We start from the raw sequence: 14,323 nt of genomic DNA on the forward strand, positions 1-14,323 counted from the left end.
GTAGCAGCAGCAAGCTGTAGGTTGGCATGCTGTGGCTGCAGTACAAGTGTACTTGCAGGAGCAGCATCAGGGATTGCTTAAACACTGAGTGGAGCACTGTGCACACAGACCCGGGGAAGCTCTCCAAAATTTAAGTTATTAAAGCTGCTTCTGGAGTCCTAAAGCATTGCAGTGCTGAATATTTTAATAATACTTAGAGCTGTGAAACTGAAGCATGATTTTAACATCTGGTCTGTTACAAGCTACATTACAAGTGAGAAAAACACCGCGAAAGTGCCAACTTTTCTGTGGCCTCAATGTATTGTTGTGATTATTCCGAAATAGTTAGACTTGGGGCCACTGATTTTAAGTCGTGCCGTCTTGATTCTATTATGACTGTGATGGTGGATTTCTAATAGTAACTCACTGTGTGTTCAGACTGGAGAAGTACTTGTCCTGTTGAAGCTGTCATTGAGGAAGGGGTTGTTTGATGCCTGTCAGCCCTGATTATGTTCAGTCAGACAGGTGTTGCATCATCTCTTCCTTTGGGGATTTTGGTTTGCGATGAAAAGCATGTCGGAATTAGAAGGTGATTTCTAGACATACACAAGTGTGCTCTGTTGTTCTTTCCCCCACCTTCCCTGTTTTAAATGGCTTTTGATGTGGTTTTTCATATCACGCCAGTGGCAGTCACTGCAAAGAACATCTGCCCACAAATCTCAGTGGCGTGGCTACGTCATCTTATGGCACGGATATGCATACAAGGACAGGGAAAGGCACCTTAGCATCTCATCTTTGTTGATGGAATTCAGTAGAGAGAAGTTTTAAATGTACAAGCTGAACAAAAATGTTTCTTAAAGTTTGTTTTACATGAAGCAATGCTGAAGTCAGAACTTCTCATTAAAAGAGCAATTTAAAAAAAAAAGCCAAATTTATTTTGAATTTTCTGTGTTGTAGCTCTTAACTTATGTTATCCTATGGAGTATTCTTTCACCTGTAGTCATATGGTGTTACGAAATGTGATCATGTCCTGGTCCTCTACAAGAGACATATTTAATGGGGCCAGGCTGCTCATCTTTTTGGCTTAGCACACTTTAACTGCACGTATGAGCAGGCTTTGACTGACTGGGGAGGTTCTCAGAGCAGGTGAGTGACCCATGCTCAGGTGGGGCAAGAGGCCCAGAGATGTGCTCCTGCCGTGCAGTGCTGTCAGTGGCCAATGTGCCAGCTTGCTGTCTGGTGGTAGTGGTTCCTGCTGCCTTTGGTATGAAAATCATTTGTCTTGATCTTCTCACTGGGTCTAGTCCTGTCTTTTGTGCTGAAAGCCAGGTTCTGCTGAGATAGAAGATTACTGCTATGCTTCTTTCTTTTATCTGTCGATCCCTACCAGAAGCTCATGCTCCCTGCTTTCTGTGTTTTCTGTGTTTTCTGTGGCTATTCCAGTGAAGCTTTTGGATGCAGCGTTCTTAGCCTAGAACTTCTTTAGTAGACTTCTGGGAAAGAGACAGTTTAGTTTTTCCCTTGTGGGATTTTTCCTTTGCCTGAAATTGAATCCTGCTGGTCTCCAGTAGTATCCTGTGACTTGTGAGCTCTGTTTTCAAACCAGTGCCTTTTTAATAAAAGCTTTTTCTGTGGGCATGTGGTTTCCCTCCTCTACTGAGGGAGTGGGTGTTGATCGGGGTAATTCTGAAAACTATTCAATAGAAGTGTTTTTTTAGGCTTAATTTATGCTGGGGAACCACTTTGGCACTGGAGGTTGAACCCTGGCATAGGAAGCTGTCAGAGCAATTCCTTGAAGCTGGTGGGGCAGATGTGGGTTTGTTTGAATTGCAGTGGCAGATGTCTGCCCCCTCTGATTTAAATGGAAGTATGCTGTGCAGTCAACACTGGTTTTAATGATAATACGTGACTTCCTAGCTGTTAAATTGGGAAAAGTGATTTATTTTTATGTTGGTGTCTTTTAATGTGCACCGTATGCTGATACTTGTTATGCTGCGATTAGTGACATTGAAGACCTATAAAAAAAAAAAAGCTATGTTCACAGGTTGGTTGAACTTCTACACTTATTTGCTTTTAGTGAATAAAAGTAAATAAGGAGATCTTGCTTGCAAGTCCTTCTGAATACATAGCTTATTTTGATTTAAAGATAGTTATTGTCTTCCTATTAATGGGATCATAGCTCTTTCACATCTGTTGTCTTCTTTTGTTGCACTTCATTGTTTTGCCATCAGCAGTGAAAATATATGCTAGTTTTTAACTTTCTGGTTCTTATTTTTTTTGTAAAGAGAGTGCTTATATCATAGAATCATTGGCAGGCATTGCCCAAGGCTGCAGCCAGTCACAGCACTCTGTTCCAGCAGCATTCATACTTCGAATAAGCTGCTTCACTTCACAATTTCAAAAGTGAAATTTACAGTTGTGAATTTACAGAAATTTCAATGGAAGTTGATAAATTATGCTGCTAGAAGAAGTTATAGAAGAGAACCTGTGTCTGTGTTCGTTTGAATCTGTTGTCGTTTCTCTGACCTGGCCCAGCTTGCCTTATTGCTTTCTGTGGGTAATTGCAGGGAGGTGCAGAGCCCAGAGGTGGGCAGGTCGGTGCTAGTTGTGCACTGTTCTTGCCTGTTTGCCCATAGCTTTCTTCCCCTGTGATGAAGCAGCTGCCTGGAAGGAGCAGGGTGCACCAAACTGGCCCACAGATGGCTCAGCATCTTGCAGCCCTTCCTGGCTGCTGTGGCTGAAGGAGTTGCAGGCTTCAGTCTGGGGCAGAAGAGAAGCTTGAGAGTTTGGTGGAGAGTATGAGGAAGTTGTGACAGTAGTGAACTTCACGTGGATAAAAAGTGCAGAAACATGGTGGCAGTTTGGGATGTGAGCCGACAGGTAGCAACTTCTTCTGCAGGATTTTGCAGCAAAATCTTGGTAATTTTACACTAAAGTCAACTTTTTTTTTTTAAGGGTTCTTTCTCTTGTATTTAAAAAAATAATAATGTAAAAGTAAACAAAATATCTTGATTTAATACTTTGGAAAGTAAACAGTGGCCAAAACCTGAAAACTTTTGAAGTAGTATAGAAACTCAGGGCTGTAAATCTGAGTATTACTTATGTTGGGAAAAGGGCTGGGTGTGCAGTGAATCAGTCAGATGAAAGCTGTCTCACATATTCAACTCTTTTGAGTCTATGCAGCTTTCTTCCTGCTTCTCTCTGCAGTTTTTTATGTGAGGAAGTTTTATACGTGCAAAAGGGGGGTGATCTATAATGTATGTAGTCAAGTGCAGGTAGCTGTAATGATCAAGCAATATTGCCTTGAGTTTTCATGGTGTTTGTTTCACAGTGTGCATCGTGGCTGGTGTCCGTTTGGGTATCAGGTCATTGACATGGATACTATTACTGCGCTGTCTGGAGGATGAGGGCACTCAGATATGATGGGCCAGTACTGCTGTTCTGTTGGACGCGTGGGGTGGGGATGCTGCTCTTGTATCTGGTGCACCTGTAAGTTGGGCTGTTAAATAACCAGCCTGCATCTACTGGGTACAGCCTCACTGCATACATTTGTATACTGAGCTGAAGGTAGGAACAGTTCCAGTAGGTCAGTGATAGCATGTCTGAGCTGTTGTAAAAATTATGCTTAAAAAGGGATAAAGCTTTTGGTAGAGAGTAAAACTTAACGCGTTCAGTAAGTTCTGTGTGCAGCATCTCTTTCTCGTGTCCTTATTATGAATGGAGCATATTTAACTTCAAGTATTAATTTTTCCCTATTTCTGATTACAGATGGAATTAATAAATGTAGTTTCTGATTACAGAATACCACTGGTTCTCTGGGTCTCCAAGCAAAAACAAGCTAAGATTTTTGTTCAGACCTTCGCTTTGCTTTTTGATCATTCTTGCAGTTTTGGAAAAATGCAAATGCTTAGCTAGCTTCCTCTTGTGACTCATAAGGCCTTCAAGTAAGCTGCTGTATTACTGCAGAGCTTGTTCCCTTCCAGACAGGCAGTTTCTGAAAGAATCTTTCCCATTAGAGGCTGCCTTGCTTCTTGTCAGTGAAAAGCTGATGTTTTAGACCATCGTATCGGATTTGTTTCTGTACTTAAATCTGAGCGTGTGAATTCTTCTTGACTTCAGACAACTGAACTTGCAGATTTGTCTTTCTTTTAGGATGGAAGTTTGAGCACATCAGAAGAAAAAAAAAGTAGAAAGCAGTAGTTTGTGAAGTTGATGGTTAGAAAGCTAACTACAGCAGTCTTCTGTTTTGTTTTTGTTAGACACAGAATTGAAACAGGTTTGAGAAATCAGAAGTACAGTAATTAGAGGCTTTTCAGGATATGTTACTCTAAATTATAAATGTGCTATATTAAACTTCTTTGAAAAAGGGAAGATGATAAACCCCGAGTTTCTGTGAATATACAATTTCCTTAAACCTTCAAAATGAATGCATTCTAATTTGTACATCAAAAATTTCCCTTTCAATCATAGTTCAGTACAATATTGTGCTTAAAATAATCCTGTAGTACAGGGAAAATGGAAAATTGAATGCCATGTGACACTAAAGCTAGAATAAAAATAGGTGTGAAGGATGGGTATTTTGGTCACTCGTACCAAATACCTTCTGAAGAAATAAGGATTACAGTAGGGTTTCCATGGTTCTTTGGCTTGGTTGTGCCGGGATGCTACGAGGCAACAGAGGGAGCTAGAGAGGCTCCTGCTTTAGCTGGAGGAAGTTAAGGATTTCTTTTGTGGGAGGATAAAATGAAAGAATGAGTATGTGATGATTTGGTGTCCAAGTGGTGGATTTTGCAGCTGGTGGCCACAGTGGTTGTAGCAGTCTTGGATTCTTGGAGGCCTAAGAAGGAAGGAGGTTGTATTTCATTTCCCCCACTGAGATCTCTACTGTCTACTTCATGGCATCAGAAGGGGCATTTCTGAGATGTCTGTTCTTCTAATTTATCTGAAGTAAATTAATGACTTAGAAATTGTGGGGAAGTTGGAAGCATAAATGTGCCAACTTGTCTGACGTAGTTGTGCCGCCTTGCTTTTTTTGCAGCAAGCCAGATAAAAATTGAGCAGCTGTCACTTGAAGTTTAATATGCATGCATAACTGTAACCTGAGAGCTTAGCTGTGTGTTTTAAAGCTAAATATTTCTTTTAAGTCTGTAGTCAAAGGATGGTGTGATTATCAAAGCTGCCTTAATAAGGGGCAAAAGCATTCCTTATTCTGTCAGTTGCGGAGGGCGTTCAGTGTATCTTCCTGTTGGTCTGGACTGAGCAACATGGCAAACAGGCCAGCCGGGTGAAGGTATTAATAATGTATTGCCTTGGGATAGCCAGTGGGATATGATGAAGTTGTAGTGGACAAACTTAGCTACGTATCATGTTATACTTAGCTAAGTTATCCCTGACTGTAAGCACATGAGGATGTCTTACATGTCCAGTTGTGAAGCATCCCATTGGGTGATGGTAGTGGAGGAATGGACTGCTACTCTGCACTGCCATCTTAAGTTTCACACTGTGCCTCTGTGCTGGTTCTGGTTGCTGTAGGGATGCTTCAGATTGAGGAGCTGTAAAAGCAAGCTTGCTGATGACTCAAAGCTGCTGTGAATGGATGTGGTCCACAGTAGTGATAGCGGCACTTTTCTGCTCGCCTTATCCGTGTTGCTCTCAGTGTGCTCTTTTAAAATTCAGCACATAGTAGCAGGAATAGAAAATGTTGCCAACAGTAAGTTTTACTTGCTACATTTTGTTACTATGTGTTAGATTTTCCAGAGACCCTGTGCTCACAATGCAGGAAGATAGAATACCGAATCATTTTGCAGTAGGACAACTTGCTCTGCTTGTGTTTCTATTTCGGTGGTGATTGTTCGTGTACTTTTATAATAAATATTTGAATATTTATCACTTAATCTTCAGATAAGTCGTATTGAGATTTCCTGTTGTTTGCTTCTATTTTATGTTGTGGTTTTGTTTTCAGTATTAGAAACGTTAGGAGGTAGTGCCATCTTAGTCTTATTCTGGCATTTTTCTAAGGGAGAACAGGCTTAGTAAGTTTTCTTGCTTTTGAAACCTGAGGAGTTCAGGAAAGACACATCTTAGTATTTTTGTCTACAGAAAAGCATATGTCCTGAAGTGCAGTACGAATTATTAATTACATCCCTAGTTGTACTTTACATTTACATTTGGTATCCCTTCAAAGAGTCTCTTTACTTTGTAGTTAAAACATAAAGCAAAAATAAGCCAACTGAGAGAATACCAAGTTTCCTACAGAACAGAGCAAAATAAACAGCTTATCCCACTTGGCTCCAATATTGTTATTGATCAAGTTCTAGCACTGTGAGAGACTACTTCAACTGATGTCTGTTCAGCAGTGAAAGACTGAAAATTAGTGCTGTTTCAGTTAGTGTTGTTATTTCTTTGGAGTTCAAGAGGCCTTCAGAAAAGAAGCTTTGCAGCATCCCACTAGGGACGGTTATGGAAGCTGTCTGAACTTCCTGACCTGTTAAACAGAAGTTTTCCTATTGTAAAAGCAGGTTTACCAGTAGAGGATAACTTACATGTACATTCTAAGACTGCCTTTGTTCTGAGATTTCAGTGGATCAATATATTTGTAGGGCTTTGTTTGGGGTTTTTGAACTCTGATGACCGGTCACTTCAAATCGGAACTGTGTTCTTTTCTTGTCCATAAGTACTTTGTGAAATATCTTGTGCGTTTACCTGACTTGTTTTGTAGAGTATTAAGTCAAATGCTGGTTTGTTAGATGGTTGGGTTTGATTTCTTGTTTGTTTGGCTTTGGAGTTACTTAAATGTTGGCAGGTAAAATCATTCAGAACTGTAGAAAAGTACCACAGGTAGCGGTGCTTTTTTTTTTTTTCTGGATCTGTTTGTGTGTTTTTGGAAATAAAGCTGAAACTTCTGGATCCATAGGATAGGCAGTAGAGGCTTTGCAAGATCTGCAGCGGTATGGAATGACTCTACAACTGATCTGAACCCTGGTAATTCAAATCTGTTGTGCATCCACAACTCCAACTGACTTGGATGTGATCATTGCGTTTTCTTCAACAGCTTTGTTTCATGTCAAGTGTAGCAGTACTTTCTGTGGGATACCCAACGTGCAAAAGTGCGCAGAGTTTTGGGCTAAGGTCAGTACAAGTACTCGGTGTTACTGGTTCTTCATGTGGAAAAGCAGCAAGGGCACTGGGACAGCTGGTTGTCTTTTTATATTTTGTGCTGTCATCCACATAAATGTAATATTTGGTTGAAGCCTTGAGGTAAACGTGCTTTAACTTATGGACTACGGTAACAAAATTTACATTCTGAGGTGACTGTTACACACAGATTAAACAGCTGCACTGACACTTGTTTATCAATGTAATAAATAAAGGAGACAACCAAGGTAATTTTTTTTCCTGCTCTTTTATCTATTTGTAACACTTAATTTCAATTAGGTTTCAATTGTCTATTTCTTAATTCTCTGTCCCTGAAATAGATATTTATTAATGACAATAATAAGAAAGAGAAGAATGAGTAATATTATCAGTATATTGCAAGAACCGCAGCTTAGAATGGTTCATTTCTTAATTGTTCCCCACAGTTGTTCGTAATATATACCTGCCAAAAGAAAGGAAAATGGTAAAACCCCATGGACAGTGCTCTTTGCTTGGTAGGTAGTATGGGGCAACTGCTGAAGAAGAGACTTAAAAGTCAACTCTTTGAACTCTTAAGAGTTCAACTCTTTGAAAGTGTAGATAACAGCAGGACAAGGGGAAATTGTTTTATGTTGAGGAAGGGAAGATTTAGGTTGGATGTTAGGGGGAAGCTCTTTACTGTAGTGTGGCGAGGTGCTGGAACAGGCTGCCCCGGGAGGTTGTGGATGCCCCGTCTCTGGAGGTGTTCAAGGCCAGGTTGGATGGGGCCCTGGGTAGCCTGGTGTAGTATTAAATGGGGAGGTTGGTGGTTCTGCATGTGGCAGGGGGTTGGAGATTCATGATCCTTGAGGTCCCTTCCAATCCGGGCTATTCTGTGAAAAGCTTGAATGAAAATTCTGAAGGGAAGTATGATAGCTTAAAGCATTTGCAGTTTTCAAATTCTGATGTGATCACAGTGTGAAAATAAATGACAATCTGATTTGGGCAGAAGCACAATACTGATCATCGTTTAGGTGATTCCTGTATTTGTGGTGTAGCTGGGATATTGATATTATTTCAGCGACTTGACATGCACAAAGGGATTCCTTGTTTATGAATTAACATGGACAGAGATGATGGAGTGGCAGTGCAAGAGGATCAGGTTTCCAGGTGGCTAATTTTAGCTGCTTTCAGCGTGGTTGGATGTCAAGGTCATCTTGTTCTGCCTCAGGTCCTGGTAGATGAGCAAGAACTGTGTTCTCACTCAGGACACAAAGTACTTAGTGGTCATGTCTTCCTGCTGATGCCTCCTACTACTAGAAATAAAAGAATCTTCAGAGGCACTGCAAGTGTAAAGCTCAGCTTTTCTGTTTTCTACAATAGGTAGAATCATTATTTAATTCTTAGCTAGTATTTCGATGAGCATATGCATGAGTGAGACCCTTTTAAAAAAATATAAATATGTGGAATATAATTAAGTCAGGAATGCATGATACACTAAAATACCAGGGAAAGGCATTGCAGGTCCTCAGAGGATATAGAGAATGGATGCAAGTCAATAAAGAGACTTGACCATAAAGACTGTGCACGGATAGAGTTGAAAGCAGTCCTGCTCTAGCATGAATGGCCATGGGTTCTGGCAAAAGCAGAAGAGATGTTTTGTTCATGGAGCAGGTAAGGCAGGATCTGGGAGGATTTCCTAGGAGATGGTAACTTCTTGTATGTTAAAAACATTTTCTTCCTAGGGCTTCCTTTGAAGTTGATACACGGGATGTGGAAAAACTACTTAATGTTGTAGGACAAATTTGAAGCGCGTTTGGGTTTTCAAAGGAAAAGAAGAAAACTGTAAGCATTCATGGCAGTGGTTTCCCCTTGCTGTGGGAAGTACTTTTAGGCAAGTGAAGTGCCTGTCTTGCAAATGCCATGCAGGTGTTGCAGAAATACCTTTCTGCAGAACGCCTTCAGCAGAGTACTGGTAGGAAATGGGATGATCAATGACTTCCTCTCTGGATATTGTCCAGTAACCTGATTGTTTTGACGTTAGTTTAATTAAGATACCAATCTGATGTGTAATGTACCTTCTACCTCTTATAACTGTTCGAGTCTTTGAATGCTGCTTATGTACTTTGAATAGTGGTGCTCACCATCTCCTGTGAATGTGAGGCACGTGTGGTGAAGTCTACAGCTGTTGTCTTACTTGTTCCACCCTTAATATCCCTTAAGGATAGCCCTTCAGTGTGAACAGCAGCACAGCCCATACGTGCTGCTCCTAATGGCTTTTGTGGGTGGCAGCAGCATGAACCTGATACAGAGCTGTGGTTCTTGACACTTCCTGCTGCCCACAGGACTCAGTGTAGAGCGGGCAGCTGACTGAGCCCCAGTAGTGCCACTGGCTGCTGTTTGCTGAAGCTGTTAGCAGCAGAAGATACCTGGAGCTGTTCTGAATCACTGCATTGTTTAGTGTTCAGCTATATTTGGATGACCATCTTCGCGACCATGAAAACTAGAAGCTTGTTTTTACAAATAAAATGCTCATTTTGTAAATGCGTGACTGCCTTGGGGCTTTCCTTTCCACTTTCTCCTACATCATCTTCAGTTAAAAATTCCTCTCAGTGCTGATGGATGGAATAGGTTTGTACGCTGCTGGCAAAAGGATGTGCACCTGAGGTTGTCTGATTTGTGTCCCTTCTCAGTGATGGGAGGGTTTTTTGCTTGGCAGAAGACTTCGCCCTTTTTGTTGTAGATTGTGCAGCTTTTGGGGATTTGTTTCCAGTGTACATGATAATTTATAACTGTTTGTTTATGACTGTACTTTTTTAAAATATTTAATCAATACTCAGAATAAAAGACCCCTGCAGAATTAGATCCTTACGTTGCTTTGATTGCCAGGTACATGCAGATACTGTTCTTTGTAAAGCAAGGGTATTTCTGGTTCTTGTAATCTCAAAACAATTGTGTTGCTTTGTGATTTTGTTTGTGTGTGTGACAGTGGTGACTTCCCTGATGCAGGTTTCATTACAGCTTTATTTAGCTTGTGATAGCTGGCTGGTGTCATCCTCCGTCTTCATGGATGTTATTCTCATATGGTAGAAATGTTCGTAGCAAAACTGAAAGAATATGTTTTCAGTTTTCTAACAAACAGCTTAGTGTTGCTGGTGTGCAGGACATGTAACTTAATATAGAAGCTATAGTATGGCCCAAGAAGTAGTGGGTGAGCCTCCAGGTTAAAACAGCCAGTCACCTCGACCAGTATGCTCCCAATTCTACATGAGGGAGGTAATAGAAGCTGGTGAGGAGTAATGTGCGGGGCAGCTTTGAGTAGGTATGTCATCAGAAACTTCTTTTTAAGGCAACTAAATGCTTAGGAAGATTACTTCAGAAAATTGCCAAAAAGCTACCATTGCCATTATTACCCACTAATTAATTTGGCACTTTTGTTTGTTTGTTTGTTTTTCTCAGCCCCAGAATGGTTCAGGAAAGTTTCAGTGTATGTTTAAAATCCTCTGATGTTACCAGCTTCAGTAGCTGGTGGCTGAAAGATGAAATTATACTGAGAGTGCATTAGGAAACTTCCTTTATTTTATTTAGCTGATCTCAGAATGCTAAAATAGTACATTATTTAGCATTTTGCTAAGCTATGAAATTGTAACCCTGAGAGATAAATGATTGCAATTTCTGTTATAGGTTGGATAACCGTAACATCAAAGTGTCTTTGCTTCAGTTCTAAAAACTAAAATGAAAATTTGATAGTTGTCCTTGTAGTTAAGCTGCATGTTTGCAGAAATATACTTGAAGGTAATGACACTGAGAACTAAAAAAATTCATCCCATGTATCTGTACCACTGAACAATGAAGTTCATCTTGAAATAAGGCTGAAGAAGTGAAATCCCAATCAAGTCATATTCTTGAACAGTCCCAAAATCCTAAGAGAAGTCATATCCCAGTCTATTTCCTGATTCTTCTTAAATGGGCTTCCAAGAAAAGCAAGGATGTTGATAGGGAATAGCAATGATGTCAAAGTTTCTTATTTTTCTAATGACTTTAAAAAAAAAATAATCAGAAAACCATACCAGCTGCTTGCTTCTCTTTGATACGTTGACAAGAATAGAATGAAAACTTATTGAGTCTATTAGAATAGCATCTTAAAGCCCTTTTGTTAGGCAGACATTATCACCTGGCCGTGTCCTGTGTGATCGAGCAGGCCTTCATCACAAGGTGTCTGATGGTCTGGGCAGAGGGGGGATGGGGAAAAGCAGGGTATGGGTTTCCTCCTTGTTCTGAAAAAAGCTGTGAATTCTGCAAAAGGACACTTACGTAATCGCTGTTGCTTGTTTGGAGTACAGAATTCAATTGCAGAAAGAAAAAAGTAAAAGATATATTGCAGGACAAAACATGTTTGAGGCCACAGCCCAAGGTTTTAATGCCTGTGTTGCAGCTTCTCCATCTCGATGCGAGACTCGTCATGTTGCAGGGAAGCCTTGGCCACAGGAATACGCAGTTCCCACAGTTTTCAGCTTAAGAGAAAATAGTATTTGCAGTTTTACAGCAGGAGATGGAAGAGGAAGAGTTAATCCCGATACCACATGTAGGGAAGAGCAGTCCTTTGGGGGTTAAATTGCAGAACCTAATGGAATAATAACTGGTAGCACCATCTGCTGGCCTACTTCCGCAGAAGGAGTCAGTATTTTTAACGACATCTCTAATATTCATGCTGATGCATTTTGATGCTTTGTGCATTCATTTCTTTCTGTGCTTTGTTGGAATCTGGCTATCTGCTTACAGCTGTGTTGGAAATCCTGCTCTGGAGGGGCGGCGGGCAGGCTCTGCCCTACCTGCGCCAGGCGATCAGCGGCTGTGTGCTCACCAAGGGAGGAATATGTTGATAAATCACAATGTGCGTATGTGGAGGGTTGTGCATATCTTGGCTGCAGCTTGCTAAATAGGCCATTTAGCAATCTTCTTTCAATGCTTTTCTCTTGAGCACTGCCTGGGGTGCTGAAAAAGCAGAGGGCAAGCCTTTGTCTGACGCCAAAAATGTCTTCAGTGAAGAGGCCAAGAGGAAGGGTAAGTGAAAGCCTGAATGAGTGGGAGGAGGAGGGGTTCTTTGGGCTAAAAGGCTAATGGGATTGAATAACCTTCCTTATTACTGGCTGCTGCGGCGGGAGCCGTGCTGCATCGCCATCTTGAGCTTGTTGCTGTTTGCTCGAGCCATGGTTATTTGTTAGAGCTTGTAGGCCTTGAGGTGGCATTTCAGTGATCCCGCGCCGGCCTCCCTCCCTGCCGCAGCACCGCTCTCTGCCTTTGATGAGGCGCGGGTAGAAAATGGATCCAGTGAAGTGCACTGGATTCAGCCTGGAAATGTGTTTGGAAATTCCTGGTGGCTTTTCTTCGTGCTGTAGTCAGAGGCGCCTTTACGGGTGAGAATGTAACATAAGTGTTATCTGCCGGTTTTTGTCTGTTTGAATAGGAAATTCTTTCCATTCCTTGGAGGGGGAGGGGAAGAAAGCAAAAACATGTCTTCTGGTCTGTGAAGAGCCTGGTGGTTGGGGCATTGCACTTGCGTGTAAACAGCCCCGCATTGGAGAAATAGCACTCAAAAGCCTGAAAATCAAAACAGGACGTACATTTTCTAACTCAGATACTGGCGCTATGTTGGTCGTAATAAAAATACTGCTTTCTGATCCTTTTATCAGGGAGAGCAGTGTAGGCTTGGTTTTGGATTGCTTTTTAAATCTTGATTCTGTTCTCATGATTCTGTTTAGCACCGCTTAAGCCTTGTGGATATGATGCTTGCTCTGAGGTATTTGTGCCCCGGTATCTTACCAAAGAAGAGATGCTAATGCTCTTACTTTGGGGAGGTCTTGGTTTGTTCCGATTTTATGAGGAGAATATTTTCTGGGGATGTTGGAGATGTGCATCAAATGTATGGGAATGCTTGAAAGGCTACGGATCGGTGTGAGGAACTACAGAGAAGGAAAGAATGCTCACAGAATTAGGGGAAGATTTTTTTAAAACTAATTTTAGGACATAGACTGGTTGTTTAAAGTCAACAATTGATGTACTTATTCTGAAACCCACGCCATTCTGTGGTAAAAGCAGAATTCCTTCTTTGTTGTGTCTGTATGCGTCTCTGCAAGTTTAATCCCGGATTTAAAAAGCTTGCACTTTTTCTTCTAAGAAATATTTAGTATCTTAAAATAAGGGTTTTTTGTTTACTTTTTGTCTCTTGCCGCAGCCTCCTTCCTCCAAGAAGACTGATGGTTCAGGATCACATACCAAGTCACAGAATACCCAGGTGAGGGCAATGTCTGAAAAGAAGCAGAGGAAAAAAGCAGACTCTGAAAGTAAACAAGAGAAGGCAAATCGCATAATATCTGAAGCGATTGCAAAAGCAAAAGAGAGAGGAGAGAGAAACATCCCACGAGTAATGAGTCCAGAAAACTTCCCCAGTGTTTCAGCTGAAGGAAAAGAGGAAAAGAAAGGTAGAAAAGTTAAATCGAAACCCAAGGACAAGGAAAGCAAAAAGCCAAAAACTGGTTCCTCATCCAAAACTAAAGAGAAAACAAAAATTGGGTAAGTAGGTTTAAATGTCTTCTTACTTCTCTTCAGATTTCTCAAATCTGTGATAAAAGTGCAAACTGCTTACTGATAATGTTCTCATTTACTGCCTACATAGAATTCTTCCTAATGAAGTCCATGTGTGGACTTTCTTGTTCAGGAACAAGAGTGCTTTGTTTTCTCTTCAGCTGAAATCATTTTAAAGCTGTCCTTTGAAAGGAATGGCTTCTGTATTTTAGATTTATGCCAGCATTACTTTATACTTACTTTGAAGCATAGACAGCACCAAATTATCTTTCATCTAGTGTTGTCATCTGTTCTGACTCCAAATTAAGTTTATCTGATAATATAAATGCTGTGTTTGTCAATTCTGGCTTATATTTTCGATGTATGGTGAACTGCATAGGACGAAACTGGAAGTTTAATGAACTTGCTAGCAGATGAATGTTCTTACAGATATTGTGTGCTGTATCAAAAATACAATGCATATTTGTATTTTAAGTATTTTGTGTTCTTTAGTAGTATCAATTTAGTGTGTCCTGTTAAAGATTCAGGATACAGCAGACTCAGCTGTATTGAGCTGGGCTCATACCGTGGGGGTAAGAAGCCTCCAAGAAACATGTTAGATGTCAGAGAGCTGCAAGGAATTCCATACCTGGCACACTTCTGACTG

General features: G+C 40.8%; 1 protein-coding gene across 8 annotated transcripts in view; it reads left to right on the forward strand.

Annotated features, from left to right (window-relative positions):
• The window catches only part of CHD9 (chromodomain helicase DNA binding protein 9), an 82,868-nt gene that overhangs the window by 24,093 nt on the left and 44,452 nt on the right, over positions 1–14,323 (forward strand). For 6 of the 8 annotated variants that reach the window (XM_048958062.1, XM_048958065.1, XM_048958059.1 and 3 more), the window contains exon 5: positions 13,328–13,665. In XM_048958062.1, the coding sequence (XP_048814019.1) occupies positions 13,328–13,665 (338 nt within the window). Of the gene's footprint in view, positions 1–11,773; positions 12,157–12,255; positions 12,510–13,327; positions 13,666–14,323 lie in introns of those variants that run through there. The other 2 variants (XM_048958066.1, XM_048958067.1) reach the window with 2 other exon arrangements.

This window comes from Lagopus muta, chromosome 12 (assembly GCF_023343835.1).
Source record: "Lagopus muta isolate bLagMut1 chromosome 12, bLagMut1 primary, whole genome shotgun sequence".
NCBI classification, from domain to species: Eukaryota; Metazoa; Chordata; class Aves; order Galliformes; family Phasianidae; genus Lagopus; species Lagopus muta.